The 19,739-nt window shown below is 34.2% G+C and overlaps 1 protein-coding gene across 14 annotated transcripts in view; it reads left to right on the top strand.

Annotated features, from left to right (window-relative positions):
- LOC143256725 (uncharacterized) overlaps window positions 1-19,739 on the top strand; it is a 66,486-nt gene that overhangs the window by 30,550 nt on the left and 16,197 nt on the right. For 13 of the 14 annotated variants that reach the window (XM_076514343.1, XM_076514336.1, XM_076514439.1 and 10 more), the window contains one exon: window positions 7,776-7,846. In XM_076514343.1, coding sequence (XP_076370458.1) covers window positions 7,776-7,846 — 71 coding nt within the window. Of the gene's footprint in view, window positions 1-7,050; window positions 7,159-7,775; window positions 7,847-19,739 lie in introns of all 14 variants that reach the window. The other variant, XM_076514423.1, reaches the window with a different exon arrangement.

The raw sequence follows: 19,739 nt of genomic DNA on the forward strand, positions 1-19,739 counted from the left end.
TGTGAGCTACCCTTCAAGAGTATAATAAATTGAGTAAGAATATAATGATGATTACGTGTCTCTCACCATAATCAAAAGGAAAGACTTTGAAAATATTTGGACATAAACATAGTTCAGGAGTAAATGTGATTTTGTTTTTGGTAAATGATCAAGGTGAAAGTTTAGAAAAATGAGTAGCAAAAATTACACATGAAGGGGATCATATAACTGCATATAATTAAAACATAAACTGAAGTTTTTATCAAGCATGGCAAACATTATTTTTGTCAAGAAAGATCAGAATATTCCATCTAAAGTAAAACCCTTTGATGCATCTGTTTTTACAACAGGTTACATTCTTCAAATTGGAATTAATTGTAAAGTATGAAAAGTTTAAAAGAAAGTCAAAGCCATCAAATGTAGTATATGCTAAGTAATAATAATACCTTTTTTCTGTTATGATATCTTACTTCCTCTCATAAAATAGATTTTTCAATTAGTATTACCATCTATCAGTATAAATTTTCAATGCTCACCACTAGCCTTCCACCTTCTGTTTATGCATATGTACATGATAATGACTTTGTAGCAGTTCTCCACTAATAGGAGTGTGACACAACTCCTATTGCTACTGGTACCGTCTCCAAATTTGCTCTCGTTAATCTCTTTTCATTTGGCAGTAGTACTGAACATACATCTTTATTTTTGGTAACAAGTTTGTTGATATTTTTCTCTTTACTAAAGATTTAGTTTTTCATTGCTATTTCTTTAATTGTTTGTGTTTGTGCTTTGTGAAAATTAGTTTCAAACTTATCTTACTTTTTCAAAGAGACTTTTTGCTAGTGTATTTTAGCAAGTGTTGCCTGACCAGTTATGCTGTTTTTTTTTTTTTTTTGAAAATTCACACTGTCCATCCAGTGACTATGTTTGATGTCAATTATGTTGCAGCCCTTCCTACAGCTGAACTGATGTACAATTCCAGATGCTACCAAATGTTGGTTGTGTTACTTTGTTCAGTTGTTGTTTGTTCTGAAACAGTTATGTTACATGATTAGGTTTCACACACTGCAGAGATGGTCTGTTCTGTATGACCACTAACAGTTCTGTTTCATGGTCTTATGGTTCATAAATATCTTTGTCTCAGACCATATATTTGTAGGTGCACATAAGTAAAGCAGACAGGGATTGCTGCTCATTTCTTATGTTTTGTGACATTGAGACTCTTTTTACCACAGTTGATGGTGTACAGCACTTTCTACCATATACCTGATGTCCAATTCCAGATGCTGTCACAACACTGTATTAATCTACAGATATCTGACAGATTGGTTTTCCCCATTGTGGTATACCTCATCACTATCATCCTCTAGTGGGTCCAGTGTTAGTTGGAGATGGCCTGATCCCATTTAGAGTTGTATGGATGGTGTGACCCTTTATACCATGGATGTAATGTATAATTCCAGATACTGCTAGGTTTTGGTTGAAGCACTCTGCAATGTAACAATGCTGATGTTTTTATTTAAAATGTATCACCATTATAATTAGAAAGTAATTAAGTAGCTAGTCAGTCAGTTTATTTATGAATGTGATTTGGATGAGATAAACATAAAATAATATTCAATAAAAATTTGAGTCATCAGAATATTTTGTAACTGTCTAACTAAATGGTAGACTTACTTGATTTGACAATGACTTTATTTGGTGAATAAGATATAACAAAAAATCACATTTACAAAGTTTTAACTTGGTAAAACTATAGTATATTTATTAATAAGTAAGAACACTGTAATTCAAACAGAGTCAAACATCATGATACTTTTTTTGAGCTTTAAGCAATCCCCATTCATCTGATTTCTTTTTTTCATACTATATATATTTTTTCGTACATAAATAAACTGCTTGAATCTAATGGTGACAAAACCTTTTCCAAATGCTGTAAGTTTGTCACCACTATAAATTTCTAATAAAGTTTTCTTACCCATTCTACCTGTTTCATAAATTGTATAAGCTTATCTTATATCTATAATAGAAAGGTTCTGTGGCTTTCAGTTAAGTGTAATTTATCACACACATGCTTTCACAATTAACAAACAAGTGGAACTGAAATTAACATTTATAGAAACTATAAAAAATAATCATAAAGTTTTATATTCATTCTACTGTTACATGATAGTCTAATTTTTGACTTATCCAGTTATATTGAGATGAGCAGAAAAAATTATAAAAAAAAAAGTGAGCAAAGCTATTTGTGGTTATTTAGAAATTAAAATACAATTTTTTTTCTTTTATAACACTCACTAATTAAATTTCGGAACATTCCAAACATTTCAGTATTGTTTTAAATGTTTATAAGCATATCTATAAAAATGTGGGGCCTTAAGTGTTGTATCTACACAGTTACTAAAATGCTTTGTAATCAACCAATGGGAATGAATAATCATAACTGAATTTATGTATTAGGTAAACAAGTACTGAGATAAAGTAAAAACTTTATTTTTTTGGCATTCTTCAGGTTGCTTAACCTTAAGATAGTGCAACATAAAAATAAGACTGTAAAATAAAACTTTTGTTGACTTTAATGTTATTTTACAAAGCATCAAAACCACTAGGGAGTGAATGAGAATAAAACTAGAAAGTTTAATCATATAATAATGTATTATTATGTTGACAAGCAACAACAGTGTTTAACTTCATCACACTAGCAGTAGTAATGTTTCATTTTTTCAGTGATGATATGATATTATGTTTTATAGAAAATAAAGAAACTTCCATTTTAATAATATAGTGTCTTTAATTAATCAGTGTTAATCAGCTAGTTTTAAAATAACCTAAATAAGTCAAAATAAGATAATTATTTTAGGATATATTATTTTTTGGTCTTATTTATTTTCATATCAAATTGCATTTTAAACTTTTTAAGTAAAATTAAGTATTTGTAATTATTTATAAACATTTAGAAAAACAAAAAACATTGGTAGCAGGATGACTTTTTTTTTTAATAAGAAAGTTGTTAAGTACACAGTTGCATTACTTGCATTTTCACTTATGTAGGATGTCAATAATTCATAAATTATCTTTTACACAAGAAGTTTAGCATTTAAAAAAGAAAAATTGATTCTGTAACAAATTGGTTTTATAAGTTCTGCAGGTATCTCAAACAGCAATAATGTTAATGAAAACAAATATCTAAAGTCCAGTTATTAAAAAAAAAAAAGGCAAAGATAAACATTTACCATGACAACATTTAATTGGTGTTTATATTAGCATATAAAAAATGTTATTGGCTAAGGCCTAGCTGGATTGCTGTAGATTCCACCTGTATTGATTTTAGAAAACCAGAAAAGAAGCTTTTAGAGTAATTAATAGTCCATTTAAGAAAAAATACTGACATCTAACTTTTCTCTTTTATACTATATATTAGTGTGAAAATCATGCACCTACCTACATAACATAAAATTATACGGTTAGTAATTACTGAAAAAAATGTGTGTAGAAGGTATGACCTTCTGGGCCTTTCTACTAGATCATTTCCTGCTTCTATAACACTAAAGAATAGTTAATTCGTAAAAAAAATGGGTCCTAGACTTCTTTCCTGAAGTCTGTGCCTGTTTTTACAATATTGAATAGTAGTTATTAATTTCTGAAAAATGGATATGCATCTGCTTATACATCATGAAAGAATGCAGTTATTAATTCATAAAAAAAATTGATAAAGTCCATACCTCTCTAGATATGTGCCCACTTATATAACATTTAAGAATACAATTATCCATTTTAGATTAGAAATACAACACAGTTAAAAAACACAGTAGATTTGCATTTTATATAACATTTAAGTAATTAGTTAGTAGTGGGTGTTATCAACCATCTGCCTTCTGGTGTTCAAAATTAGTTACAGTGGTAGATAGGTTAACCTTAGCAGCTTTGCCATAACAAAGAACAAATAAATTTAGTGACAGTGAGAATCAAATATGAGACCCTAAAATCATGTTCTCCCATTGTGTAGCTTAACAACAAACAAATAACATTTCAATTATCTAAATAGTTATAATAATCATAAGCAGTAAATGATCATAAACTAATTTTAATTAGTAGAATAATTTTATGACAATTGTAACTAATATGGATCAATTAATTTTTGCAATAACGAAATTAAAAACAGTACTGACCAGAAACAATTTCAATTGCTTTATTAACTTTGTGACATTAATCAGTTAAGCATAATTTTTATTAATTAATTAGTTTACAAGGTACTGATTGATTAATTCATTCAGTTCTAAGCTTGAATAATTTAAAGGCACTATTCAGCAGTAATTAAAGGGCAACATCCCAGTTTATCTACTCCCATTTACAAAAGACAAAGTAAGAATAAACCTAAAAAAGTATAATCATCATATTGTTAAATAGTAAATAAGGTTTAGATACAAAAATATTTTGGTACACTTTTAGAAACAAATCATTTCTGTATTTAACTGTTTACAGTGCAACGCAATTTACTTTTAAACATTCACGCATCACTATTTGTTACATACATGCACATAGACACTACAGATACATTACGTAAAACAAATGTAGCTTCTTCTAAAAAAATTATAGTACTGTTCTAAAGTTTTTTTCATTCACAATAAAATGGCATACCGCCTTCACAGAAAAAATGTAAAACATTTATTTTGTTACATGATTACATTAGAGTAAAGTAAGTGCAAGTAGATGAAATGGGAATAAACCAATTAAGGTAAACCAATTTAATGCATGAACATTGTTTCTTGTGCATCTATGGAGAACGTAAATTCAAAATATGGGCATACATGCATTTGCATTGAAAGAATCAATAAATATTAATTTCTTAATTCTTAAATAAATTTAGCAATCACATATGAAAGTAACATTTAATGCGCTTAATAAAAGCTACAAGAAGAAACTGAATAATTCAAATAACATAATTCACAAAAATTGAGTATGAAATGAAGCAATACAGATTCTGTGTATTACAAAGTTTACTTAAGAAGAACTTGATATAATTCTTCAGAATCATTTACATGTGGGATAAAATAAAAGAGTTGTTATTGCACCAGATCCTTTGCTTTTAGAAGTTGACCAGATTTTTAAATCATAAAACTGAGACACATTAAGATTTTCAAGTATTAAAATTAAGACCCTTCCACTTTTTTTTTCCAGAGAAAATTATAAATAATAAATTAAGCAAATAATTAATACAACAAGAGGATATTTTAAATTACATTAATTGCTACTACAGGGTGAAAGTTTTCAACCAACTTCTCATTGGCCAGAAGTTTCTTGTTAAGTTTTGAGTAACCATGAATCTGGAATTACTGTAATTCTTTTGCAAAGGGCCAGTGTTCAAAGGCCATGTCATCATGTTCGTTGACTTGTATTCAAAATTTTATTGAACTACTATTTTACAAAATTATGACAGTGAGTTTGAAATCAAATTATATATTATAATTAATACTTTAATAGTATACATGAGTTAATGTTTTAATTTAAAAGTAAATATTAAAAAAATACATTTAAATATAGATTTTAGTTAGCCACATGGTATGTTGAATGCAGTGCTGTTTGAAATTAGATGTTTATGATGTCAAAATGCTAAGTCTATAGTTTCATTCAAATTAGAAACTCAAATTACTAATATCAATCTAGAATATAAAATTAGAACCTCTATCTTTTCATTTTGCTGAGATGTGGCTTATGTATTGAATCGTACACAGTGGCCCCAGGGCATTCAACTTTTTTCCCTTTTTGTGTGTGATTCAGTACATAAGCCATATCTCAGCAAAATAAAAAGATAGAGATCATTTTATATACACTTACTTCAATATTTGATGTGAATAATCAATCATAAGCTTAGAACATCCTCATTCTGTTTTCCCTGCTACTTTAATCTTTGAAAATTCTACAGTGTTTTTACAATCCAAGATATCAATATCTAGTCTGCTAAAGTTTCATATGTTTTTTAAATCTAGATAAATCTTAGTTAATAAGCTGGATAGATTATAGTGGAATTCTATGATATCAGTGTAGGTATATGTGTGTTTTTGTTTTGTTATTCAGGTGTATATACAAGACCTAAAAATTTTGTTTTTGATATCTTCTACATGCAAAATTTTAAAAGACATAGTAAACTTTGTCCTGCAGTAATCAAGTATAAAGGTAGTAGTGAGAAGAGATAATTGTTTGCTTTACTTTTTGACTTATTATTCTGCATTTTAAGAAAAATAAGTTTAATAATTTACAAATAGTAACAATCTATATACACATATATAATGTATAATAATTGAAATGTGACTGTATATTACAAAATTCTGGTCCACTAAAGTACAGCCAAGACAGGGAAAACTAAAGGTCAGTTTTATGTTATGGGATACTGATCTGAGTGCATGTGCACTGTGTCAGTACAAGCAATGTAATGTTAGGTAGACATGGGTGGAAGGTCAGTATTATATAAAATAATAAACATATATATTTCCCTACTTCATCAAGAAAAAGAGTGTGTTGATTTGTGTTTACAAGAGGCTGAAATGTACTGTATAGACCATAATAGATTGAACTGAATGAACTTGAAGTAATAAAAAATAATAGAGAGAAATACTGTTGGCAGTATTTTTCTTACTTGCATAGTGGGAAATATTAAGTATAAAAATTATTTGAAACACTAATTTTGATTAGCTGATTATTTTTGTGAGTAGAGACACTAGTTAATTTAACTTCACTGATATGAAGAATAAAAATAAAAATAAGAGATCGTTTTGCTAATATTTTGATTACTTAGATAGTTGGAATAATCCAAAACTGTAACAGTCAGAAATACTAATTTCCGTTACTTGATAGTTTTATGTCACAATAATCAATATAATTGTTACTCATAAATAATTATATCAGTTTAATCAGCCAGTTCTTGTGTAAGCTGGATTAAGTTGGTGAAGTGTAATTTTCATAGATTTTAACAAAGTTCTAATGCATCAGAAGTAGGGAAAGGATGTTTCAACATTTTGGTTTATTTTGTTTTATCAACAGATTGTTTATTATGATTAATAATGTTTTCTTCAGGTAATCTACTTATCATTCAGAAGATATGCAAACAAGCATTTTGTGTGTATCAGTACAGGGGCTGTAACCTTTCCTTTATATTGAACATCTAAACATTTAGGACTAACAGTTTAGTACTTTTGATTCTTTCATATAAAATTGTTAACTTTGTTGATAAATGTCATTTTTGTAGAACCTGAAGTGACCCTGGAACTTAAATTATTTTTGAGAGGTTTCAAGACTTGAATAAAGGACAACTGCACTTTATAAAAACAAAACAAAATGTGTTCTCCACTATAATATGGATGTACTTTCCTATGCAGAGTAAAAGTACTATAAACTCTTTATTTATATTGTACTTCTCATATTTAATAATTTAGTGAGGCACTATATACATCAACTTTCAAATCTTCTGCTAAAGAAATTAATCTTCTTCCATAAAACCCATTACTCGTATTTCTCTGTTTTCTCCTGCTATGAAATCCTAAGTGAATTAGGTATTCCATACCAGGTGGCATTCAAATCTTCAGTATTTAGTAGTGTGTTAGCCCTGATAAAGAAGAGAATTGGTCAAGTTCAAAAGGTTTAGATCTTAGAGTGTATTATGTAAAAAATCCACAGTTTTGATCTGTTTATTTTTGTTATGTTGTGTTTATTTGAATAAATTATTTGTATTTTTATCTTATTGTACCATAACAATTCTTTCTGTGTGGTAAAATGTACTACATTTAATTTCACTTCTCTAGGATAATATGAAAAGTGTTACTGAAAAACCTGCAGAAACCAATAAAGAGGAGAATTGTGGCAATGGTGAAATGTAAGTTTACTTCTTGCCTTGAAAGAATGACAAATTTAAAGATTTTTATAAACTATGTTAAATGGATACTTCATATGCTTTATAAGAAAAATGTTATTTTAATGCACTTTTTACTATGGTTGGTTTCAAATAAAAAGTATAGTAACATGACTACTTAAATATAAAAAAATCTTTAGTTTGCACTTTCTCATACCAGAAATCTTCTAGTTATTGAAAACATCAAAGTATATTTATAATAATAAATACACTAAATTGCTAAGAATAATGTTTTGCCTGTTACTAATCACAAACTAAGAATACTTCTGTAGTTTGTAATAAAGCACAGATTTGGGATATTTTCTTCTAATTTCATGAATTCTGTTATTTAATGATATGAAACATGAATTACTTGTGCAATTTATATATATTCAGTTTTTCAAAATACATACTTTCTGTTCTAACTGTGATATCAATTACTTGCAAAGTAGTCAAATTTATATAAATTCTAAGTAATAGAATACATGAATGCTTTTGACATAAAAGGTATATAACATACATTCTTTCATGGTAAAGCTGAGATTAATATTTGAAATTGTTAATTTGAAGCTTCCACATATTTGTTGTTGAAATATACAATCAGAGTTTCTGTAAACATCTCTTAGTAAAATTATTGGTGAATAATGAAACTTGTTTGAAATTGAAATATATTTAAGTAAAGTATTAAACACACAAGGTAAAGTGTTAAAAAAATTAGTTGTGTGTCTTGAAAAATGAAGAATCTCAATAAGTATATGCTGTTGTATGTTCATTTTTAGTAGTTTTTACAAAGCAAGCTCAAAATTTATGAAAATATCTTCAAATACTATGGAGACGTAGTTAAGATAGAAAAAAGCAAATGTAAGAGAGAGAGAAAAAGTATTAAAACATCTATTTGAAAGTTCTTATATGACACCTTTTCTAGCTATTCTCATTCAGTGCTGTCCTCTATATGCGAGCTTTTTTTTTACACATGGAATTCGAATATCCCTTGTTACCCATGCAAGTCATTATACATCATCCCTTAATCTGTAGGAGCATGATGCTTCAACAGTAACAGTTATTACTTGGTTAACAGTGTTTGAACTCAAATCTGCTCCTTTATTTCTCGCTTGCTGAATGTTCAACTTTATTTTCCATCCGAAGTGGTCAATTTTAACTTCATTTGATTTATTTAACTTGATTATTACATTTACTTTTATCAGCTCATTAAAGTCACTTTCTTTTCTGCATTCATGTTGGATCTAAACTTTCTGTGCAATGAATTTTGAAATTCACATTACCACTTCAGGAGTTACAGGTCTCAGGTGTCAGTAACCCAATGACAATTTTATTTGCGTCATGCATCAGGAAATCAAATGCTACATGATCCATCCTTTATTTCCAACTTTCTCCATGACTCCCATAAACTATTCTGAACCTTTACTGATTGATAAGGAATTTGTATGTCTTTTTCTATCTCAAGAACTTGCCAGTCATTACAGTTTTTATCTCATGGGGTCTGCTAAGCCTAATAAGTCAGTCTTTATAGAATTATGTCTTAGGTTTATGATATTTTTTCTATCTCTCTTCATTATTATGTCCATAATTCTTACTTATTGTTTTTTATCATTCTCCTGACATTCAGTTTCATTTGATCATTCAGCTTCTCTATTACATAGAGGGATTAGAATGCTGTGCCCTCCAAGGACTTTGGCTTATTTTGCACTTTCTTCCAAATGGGCTGTCTGTTGATTTTTGTATCAGTAGTTCGTATGTTTTTTATTACCTATTTGGGGGGAAGCTCCCAAATTATGTGTGTGTGTGTCTTAATTTCATATACATGGTTTGTTTGTTGTGGGGACATTAGAGGTTGTGATGCTACATTGGTTCACTTCTGTTTACTCTCAATTTTTCTTAGGTTTATTAATAGGGCCCTTTTTAGGTGTTTTTGATACAAACCTGGGAATTATTGAGCCTCAAATGTTGTTGGCTTACTTATATTCCACCCTTACAAATATTGTAGCTGTTTGTCTTTGTCAGAACCTCATTTGCTTCCATCTCCACCCCCTCAAATTTCATTACTTCTGGTTTCCTTGCCTCCTCCTCAAGCTACAATGGCCAACTGATGTTTGTGAGAAGCAGCTTGTTAATTACTCTGGCACGTGTTCTGCTCCTTGCTGGGGTTTTTGTTCCAACCTTTTCATTGTCCTCAAGAGAACCAGGAAGCTAGTAATCAATTGTTCTTGCCATATCCTTTTTATTTTAATATCCATTTATTCCTTGTAGTCCTTTTATACCAGAGATGGGAGTTTTCTTCTATGTTATGGACATTGTATGTGGATGCCTCCTGCATTGATGTCATATGATGATATCACCTCTTTCTTGTTCTCTTTGGTTTGTTACTCTTGGGTTGGTTAATCATTTTCATGCCTTCCCTATGGACTATTTTGGCACCATATGCATTTTGCTAAATTGTCTGGGCTATTGCATGTTATTTCCATGCTGAGGGACTGTAAATTTATTATTATATGGCTTGCTGACTTCTTCTGACTCCTTTGATCTGGAATCAGCCATTCTTACTTAGCAACTACTTTTTGTGGTGGCTCAGATGGACTGGCTGGTAAAAAGACAGGACTTCTTCCTTTGATTCTGTCACTGTTTTGTCCAGTTGGAGATCATTTTGCAGTCAAATATCTGGCAAGCTTTGCATTATCCTTCATGACTTAGATTAATGGAAGTTTTGTTCACCAAATTCTTTCAGCTCAGTCAGTTACTTTTGCAAGGTTCTATCACCTTTGGAGATTTGATCTTCCATGAAGTTTGCTGGTACCCCTCTATTGTGCTTATTTAAGATCCCTTAAGAGAGTGTTTCTTGATGATAGAACCTTGATTGGTAACCTATTTGCACGCTCATTTCCTTTTCTCCTATACTATGAGACTATTTAACTTGGTGGCTGGACAGTGCCTATACATCAGACTGCTTCTTTTCCAGCATCCAGTTGTACATCTTTTCATGGATGACTTTCTTCAGGCAATGGGAGTATGGGTCAATCACAATGACTTTTCAGACCAGTGTGCAGACTTCTGTGATTTGCCTGTTATTGTTATTGTACTTCTGTCTGTACATTGGGCATTACGTCATTTTCTTCTTCTTGCCTGACATTTTCTGGGGATATTCCTTCAGCCATTTCTATAGCAATTGCACATGTTACTCAGTGAGTGAAGGCAAGTGATACAGAGATCTTTGTTTTGGTCATTGAATCTCTTCTACTTGAACCCTGAACATCACATTTACATTATTACATATCCTGTACAGTGCTTTATCAGGTTGTGGGTTGTCTTTTGGGCCCTGACTAGTTATATCACACTGAGTTGGCATTAAATTTCCTCATTTTCAAGGTTCTTTACAGTCAATGGGGTCTCAACAAGTGAATGCCTTTTATGGGAGCCTGTATACAACAAATTTCTTCTTTTCTGGTTACCTGTACTTTATCCTCTAGCTCAGGCAGTTGATTGCTTTAGCCTGAATTGGTCACACAAGTATCTTTATGTATCTAATTTATCTGATTATTTGATCATGTGACTTCTTTTCTACTGTACTCCTTGTCAAGTTATGATTGCTCCTTATTGAGCAGATCAACCTTGGAAACCAAGGTTATGTTGACAGCTTCTTTTCCCTTCCTTTTTGTCAACCTTGATCAAATTTTATATCCAACCTTTCACATTTTTTATCTTCACAATTACCTTTTATTTGACCCAAAATGGTGGAGTAGGTGATGCAAGTGGCTGGTTATCCACATTGTGTTTCTCAGTGAATGGCCTACCCTGGCTCATGTGGTAGATATTCTTACCTAGCTCTTCAATCATGGGCCTTTGTTCTTCTCATTTTTTAGGTAGCAGGCAGTCTTTATCCCATATCTTTTGTTTTCCCAGTACCATTGTGTTTCTGCTTTCTTTGTTCTTCCCATGCACATAATTTCCTTCCTGTTACATTGCCCCCATTGGCTTCATATCTTTCTGGATTGAGCCAATCATTCTGTTACTTTACATCCATTTTACATTTTATCTTTACCATACTATATGGTTCCTTCTCTTAGCTGTGGATGTCGAGAGTTGGAATATTTTTGCCATTGACATTTCATGTACTCTTTTCCCACTACCTGTACTTCTTTTACCCAGTTTTTTCTTCCTTCACAGACCTTGCCAGTTTAAAGGGTTACTCCCCCTCTTCTCCTATTTTCCTTCTTTCTCTTTCCCACCTATACTATTGCATGATCCAGAGATGTTTGCTTCTGGTTAGGGCTTTTTTTTTTCTTCTAGAGCTCATTTTGCTGCCTCTTTATTCCTTGACATTCATTATTCCTTTGTAATTTCATTCTTCCCTTTTTTACCAGTTGTATCCATTCTTTGGTTCAGATGGCTTATTTTCTCTACCATTCTTCTTCTTGAGTTTGTTCCAGTCTTCCTTACCTGTGTATTCACATCTTACTGTTTTCATTGCTTGTCATCTTGGTCGTCAGATCCAAGAGATTTTTCATACTGATGTGAACCATTTCCTGTACTTTCATCTTCCACTGTAATATAATCTTGGGGATTTCTTTCTTATCAGAATCTTGTCAACCACCTATGGCCATTCATTTGTCTTTGGTGCAATTTTAATTATTAAATTTTATTCATCCTTTTTTTTTTCTTTCTGAGTTCCTTATCTCATTGTTTATATGTTTCCCAGTCAACTGTGAGTGGTGCCTGACTAGCTGTTCTTTAATTTACACTGTACACCTTATTGTCTCATGCTTTCTCATTCATGGTAAGCAGATCGATGTCTTGGAGATGGGATGTTCCACAAGATTGCTTATTTTGTTTCATAAACATGACCATTCCAGATCACCAGTGGAATGCATGGATAGAATTGAAGGGGAATGATGCCCATTCTTGCCATGCCTTGAGTGAATAATTCAGTATGGTCTGCTTTTCAAAATAAGGTTTCATGTTCATCCATTGGGCTGTCTTAGGTAATAACATTTCTCTGGACTCTTCATCACACCCCCTCGATGTGGATTCGTGTACATGGAGAGGGGACCTCCCAGAGAAGGTTCTCTACTTTGAGTTTAACTCCTCTGGGATTTAAACATCCACCTGCATGTTTGCCATGCATTGTGACCTTGAAGGGGAGGAGAGGATCTTGGTGGTTGAGGGGTCCAACTCTAACACACCACTTTGGTCTTGATTTCCTGTAGACGGGCAGTCTTGTGGTGACTATTATGGATACCCATCTAATAAAAAATAAACAAGCATGACAACATAGAGAAAAATCTGACTACTGGCAAATGACCATGCATTGATGATTCTGTACAGTCAAACTCACAACTTGAATCTGTCCCATGATTTTTAATTATACATTCTTTAACTGAAAAACCCTTAGGGCAGTTGTCTCCATTTTTTATTCAGAAGGGTTTGCTGGCTCTCCTACATTGGTAAAACAGTTACAGTCTGGGGACATTTTAGTGGAAACATCTTCATCACAACATTCCAAACTCTTCTTGAAATCAAAGGCCATTGGGAATATACCCATTGAAGTTACTCCTCATTCTACTTTGAATTCTTCCTGAGGAGTTATAATTGAGAGAGAGATTTAAAGACCATTCCCAAGTCAGAGATCCTCAAAGGTTTTACTAGTCAAGGTGTTTACAGCTGTGTGCCGAATTTTTACTTGTAGCGATGGTATTATAGAGCTGACAAATGTTCTAGTATTAACATTTACAACATCATGTCCTTCCACCACAATCAAGGCAGGGTATATGAATTGTAAGGTATGACCTTATACTCCTAACCCTGTTAGATGTTTCCATTGTCAATGATTTGGTTGTTCTAAAACAATTTGCTGTGGTTTCTTGACATGTGTCCACTGTGCTGGTAAAGACCATGATGCTTATGAATGTCAACTAGAACTGCATTACATTAACTGTAATGGTCCACATCCTTCCTACTTTACTTCTTGCCCCAAATGGGTAGAATAGAAAGAAGTACAACATTTAAAGAGAGTTGACAATATAATTGATCCAGAGGCTTGAAAATTACTATTCCTAATTCCATCTCAGACTTATGCTGCTGTAATCTGTTCCATTACTACAGTAGGAGTTTAGACAGACCTTTCTGTGCCTCCTACAGAATCCCTAACAGTGCATCTTAATCTAGTACTTTCCAAAGTAAAAAAAAGTCAATGAATCAGTCTCTACTTCTATCTCTGTGCCTACCATATCTTCCAGTTATTGCCCAACTTCATCTTGTTCAAGCCCAGGTGTTTTCATGGAGTCTTCCTCTCTTGACACCCCAAAAACTAAACCATTTGTTCATGCCCTCAGTTACTGGAACTTATGCCTACAAACACTGACCTGCCTACTCGATCCAGAGTAGGATTAATAGAGGGTGACAGACCCACATCTAGGAAAGAAAAAAAAACATTTTCACAAGCAGAAGGTCTTCTCCAAAATAAATAAAAATGGCCATGCTAATCCAATGGAACTGTTGAGGTTTTCAATCAAATGTGAATGACATCAAGGATTTGATTGACTTTTATCATCCCTAATGTCTTTCTTTGCAGGAAACATTTTTAAAACCTACTAATACAGTCACAATTTAACAATACTTCTTACACCAAAATGACAGGTCATGTGTAAGACAAAGACATGAGGGAGTAGCACTGCTGGTTGATCAGCATGTACCAACCTGGTCCTTGTTATTGAATACACCCTTGGAGGTGCTACAGATACATCTGTATCTCCTTGTGCCATACCATCACTGTTTACTCTCTGTACCTTACTTCTGGAAAAAATTATAATCAATCAGTCCTTGATGCCCTCATTAAGCAACTGCCAACCCCCTTTTTACTTTTGGGGATCTTAATGGGTGTAATCTCCTCTGGAGTGGTTCTAGTATTGATGTGAGGGGTCATGTTATAGAGCATATACTCTTGAATCACAACCTGTCTCTCTTCAATACTGGCTCTTACACTTATTTTCATGCACCCAGTCAGTCATTTACTGCTATAGATCTTTCTATTTGCTCATCTTTTCTTGGGAGGTTGACATAAATCCATGTGTTAATGATCATTTTCCTATCGTATTAAGAGATTGGCTGTTGTCAGTACCACCCAACTAGTGTACCTCAGTGGAAGTTGGACCAGGCCAACTGGCCATCTTTCTCTGCTCTCTCACAATGTGATCCTGCCATCTTATGTAAATCATCGATAGATGATTGTGTAGAAGCAACTGACTGTATTTTCTAAGCAGCTGCTCAGTGCATCCCCAAAACCTTAACATCTTTCCCACAGCATCCCCTCTCCTGGTGGAATTCTCCTCGTTATATAACACAAAAAGCTCAGAAACATGCTTGGGATAAATTTCGTAGATATCCCACACTTACAAACTGCATTGCATTTCAGCAAACCCGTGCATATGCTTGGTGAGTTAGACAACATTTCTTCAACCAACAGTACAAAAGTCATATGGGAGAAGATCCGGAAAGTGAGTTGACAGTGTACTTCTGCCCCCCTCTCTGTCTTAATAGCCAATGGCCATGAAGTTGTTGATGCTCAGAGCATTGCCAATACTCTTGGTGAATGTTTCTTTTATGTATCTAGCTCATCATACTCATCCACTTCATTTTTAGCTATTAAAATGCAAGTTGAACATCTGACTCTTTCATTTTTGACTGATCATCCCTATGACTACAGGTGCCCTTTTACACTGGTAGAACTCAAACTTGCACTTCATCAGTCTGGCAATACATCAGTTGGACTTGATGATATACATCATGAGATGCTACACCACCTTTCTCCTCCCTCTCTTACTATTCTCCTGGCTGTCTTTAACTGGATATGGCAGGAGAATGTCTTTCTTGATGCTTGGTGCCAAGCTATTGTACTCCCTATTTTTAAACCTGGGAAAGATTCAAAGATTCCTTCGAATTACTGTCCAATAGCTTTGATGAGTTGTCTTAGTAAAAAAATAGCTGCAGTGTTTGAAAATGATTCATAACATTACCTATTCTGAGGCTCAAAAGTTTCTGTCCACCATTTCATGTCAGACATATGCTGTTACACTTTGTTCCACAACTACAGTGGGTATGCATACAGATCTCTCTGTGCCTCCAAAAGAATCATTCTTAAAATAGATGAAATGTCTTTTGACCTCCATGGTTAAAAAAGTTGATGAATCAACTTCAACACCCATCTCTGTCCCTTACATACATTCTAACAAACCTCAAGATCCACATCCTTTGGTTTCGAGTACAGGCATTTCCTCGGATACATCTTCTTCTCTCACCATAAGATGCAAAATGATCAATCGTTCACATCCTCAATCACTGGAATCCCCTTCCAACAGCAAAGACCTGCCCATTCAACCCAGAGAAGGATCCATGGAGGTCAATAGACCTCCCTTGAATAAGAACAGTAAGGAAAAAAATGTGGTTGTCAACAGAAGAGTTCTGCACCCAATTTGCCTACATGTAAATAAAAATAGCCATCTTAATTCAGTGGAACTGGCAAGGTTCAAGTTCTAATCTGGATGACATCAAAACACTGATTGCTTCCTACCTTCCTGTATGTCTTTCCTTACAGGAAACATTTTTTGAAGCCTGCCAATACAGTCACCTTTTGACAGTTTTCTTTGTATAGAAATGACAGGCTGTGTGATGAACGAATGAATGGAGGGGTGGCACTGTTTGTTGATCAGTATGTGCCCATCCTGTCTTTGCCACTCAATACACTCTTGGAGGCCTTAGCCATCTGTGTTTACATTGGTCATACTATCACTGTTTGTTCTCTCTACCTGTTGCCTGAAGAGACATATGATCAATCAGACCTAGATGCTGTCATTTACCAGTTGCTGTCTCCCTTTCTAATCCTCAGGGATTCTAATGGACATTATCCCCTCTGGGGAAGTGCTGATATTGATAGGAGGGGTTGCTCTGTAGAGCATATGCTCTCTAATCACAACCTTTCTTTTTCAATACCAGTTCTACTACTCATTTTCATGCACCTAGTCAGTCTTTTACTGCTGTTGATCTCTCAGTTTGCTCCCTTTCACTATTCTCCCATTTTTCATGGAGGGTTGACAATAATCTATGAGGCAGTTATTATTTTCGTATAATTTTGAGAGAGACTGGCCATGGTCGATGCCACCCAACGCATGTGCCCTTGTGGAAGCTGAATCATGCAAACTGGCTCTCTTTCACTGCTCTCGCAGAACTTGATGCTGCCGTCGTCTGTAAGCCATCAATAGGCAACTGTGTGAGTGCAGTAACTGACTGTATTACACAAGCAGTTGCTCAATGTACTCCTAAAACCTCATCACATTTTCTACTATATCCTCATCTGTGGTGGAATCCTGTCTGCCACATAGCATGGAAGGCTCAAAAATGGAGCTGGGATACTTTCTGTAAATATACCACACTCTTGAACTGCATTGCTTTCCAGCAGGCCCGTGCACAGGTGGGTAAGATGCCAAAGCCAGAAGGAATCCTGAATTAAGTTCACAACTGCCATATCTTCTATCACCAGTTTCAAAGTCATATGGGACAAGATTTGAAAGGTCAGTGGGCAATATAATTTTGTCCCCCTCTCGATCTTGTTCTCTGATGGCCAGGAAGTCACTGATACACAGAGCATTGCTGATACTCCAGGTGAAAGTTTTGCCAGGTATCTAGCACTTCTGCTTCTTCCTCCACCTTCTTAGCCATCAAGACTCAGGTGGAGCGATCACTTCTTTCCTTTCAAGCTAAATGTCTCTGTGGCTGTAATCATCCCTTTACATTGGTAGAACTCAAATTGACCCTTCATCAGTCTGGCAGTACATCAGTTGGACCTGATGATGTACACTATGAAATGTGGTGCTTTCTATCTCCTACCTCTTTTGCTATTCTTCTGATTGTTTTTAACTTAATCTAGTAGGGGAATGTTTTCCTGATGCATGGTGCCAGGCTATTGTCCTGCTTTTCTCTAAGCTTGGGAAGGGTCCCAAGATTCCTTCAAACTACTGTTCAATTGCTTTGATGAGCTATCTCTGTAAGACCTTAGAGAGGATGGTTAATGCTGATCTTGTTTGGATCCTGAAATCAAACAGCCTCATCTCGTCCACCCAGTGTGGGTTCCATAGACAGCGCTCCACCGTGGACCACCTGATTCAACTTGAAACGACAATCAGAGAAGCCTTTAACAATTGACATCTTGTATCAATATTCTTTGACATTGAGAAAGCTTATGATACAACATGGAGGTATGGCATTTTGCAAGACCACCATATATATGGGTTACGTGGCCATTTACCCATTTTTATTAAAATTTTTTTAATGGGCAGGATATTCCAAGATCGTGTGGGTTCGACACTTTCCTGTTCTTTTCTGCAGGAACATGGAGTCCCTCAGGTCTGTGTTTTGAGTGTTACACTTTTCAGTATAAAAATTAATGCCATCACAGAACAACTCCCTCTCACTGTTGCAAGCGGGTTCTATGTCGACGACTTTCACATCTCATGTCAGTTGAACATGAGGTATATTGAGCGGCAGCTACAGACTGCCCACAATTGTTTACTAAAGTGGACCACAGCAAATGGCTTGAACTTCTCTCTCTCTAAAACTGTTTGCATGCACTTTTGCTGCCAATGGGGTATTCACCCTGATCCTGAACTATGTATTGGTGAAGTTGCGCTGCCTGTGGTCCCTGAGACAAAGTTCTTAGGGCTTATCTCTGATCGTAAGCTGGCCTTTAGACCCCACATCAAGCAGCTACTGGTTAAATGTACAAGGGCACTGAACATTCTCTATGTCCTGTCTTCTACCACTTGGGTAGCAGATCAATGTTCTATGCTAAAGATATATCGATATATGTATACAAGATATATATCTTATTCAATCAAATCTCAACTGTGGATCACTGGTCTGTGACTCTTGCAGTCCCCAAATGTGACCTATCTTCAAGTCATTTGAGAAAAGCAGACACTGCCAATTGGAAATACTGTTTGTTATTTGCTCAACATCTTTCCATTCCTACTTATACAGATGGTTCAAAATCAGGTGACTGTGTGGGCTCTGTCATGGTTTGTTGTGGTTCAGTGGTTGTGTGTAGAATCCCCTCTTCAGCTTCTGTGTTCACTGCTAAATTGTATATCATTTCTTTTGCTCTGGATCACATAGAAGCTAAGCAGTACTTAAACTGCACTATTTATACTTACACGCTTAGTTCTCTACTGGCCCTGGAATTTTGTCATGTTAGTTCACATCCTATTTTAACCGATATTCTAAACTGACTGGTCCATTTCTCTTTAACATCTACTTCTATTCGTTTTTTCTGAATAGTATTCACATGAACGAGCTTACTGACACCATAGCTAAATCTATCTGCTCTGACACTATCACCGCTGTGCCTGTTCCATACATGGACTGTGGTCCTGTATTCAAGGCTTGGCTCTTTGCAAGTTGGCAGTCAACTTGGAGTGAGCAACGGGAAAACAAGCTTTTCCAAATAAAACCCTGTAGTGGACTTTGGCCATCTTGCTTCGATAAGAAGAAAAAGTTCAAGCTAGACTATGCATTGGTCACAATTTTTTAACTCATCATTTTCTTTTATCTAGGACTGATGCACCAGTGTGTAGTCTGTGTAAAACTCAGGTCACAGTAAGCTACAATTTACTTTCTTGCCATCATTATGGCTCTCAACAACGGCACCATTTTAAACATGTTCTGTCCCAAGGTTTGTTCATAATGTTAGACATTGCCATTGTTGATGGTGACACTGTCCATCTCGGAAATGTTTTTAGTTTTTAAATGCCATTAATCTTTGTAATGCCATTTTAGCTTTCAAATTTGTACAATACACCTTTTTAATGTGATTACCTTT

Source organism: Tachypleus tridentatus, chromosome 1 (assembly GCF_004210375.1).
Source record: "Tachypleus tridentatus isolate NWPU-2018 chromosome 1, ASM421037v1, whole genome shotgun sequence".
Classification (NCBI taxonomy): domain Eukaryota; kingdom Metazoa; phylum Arthropoda; class Merostomata; order Xiphosura; family Limulidae; genus Tachypleus; species Tachypleus tridentatus.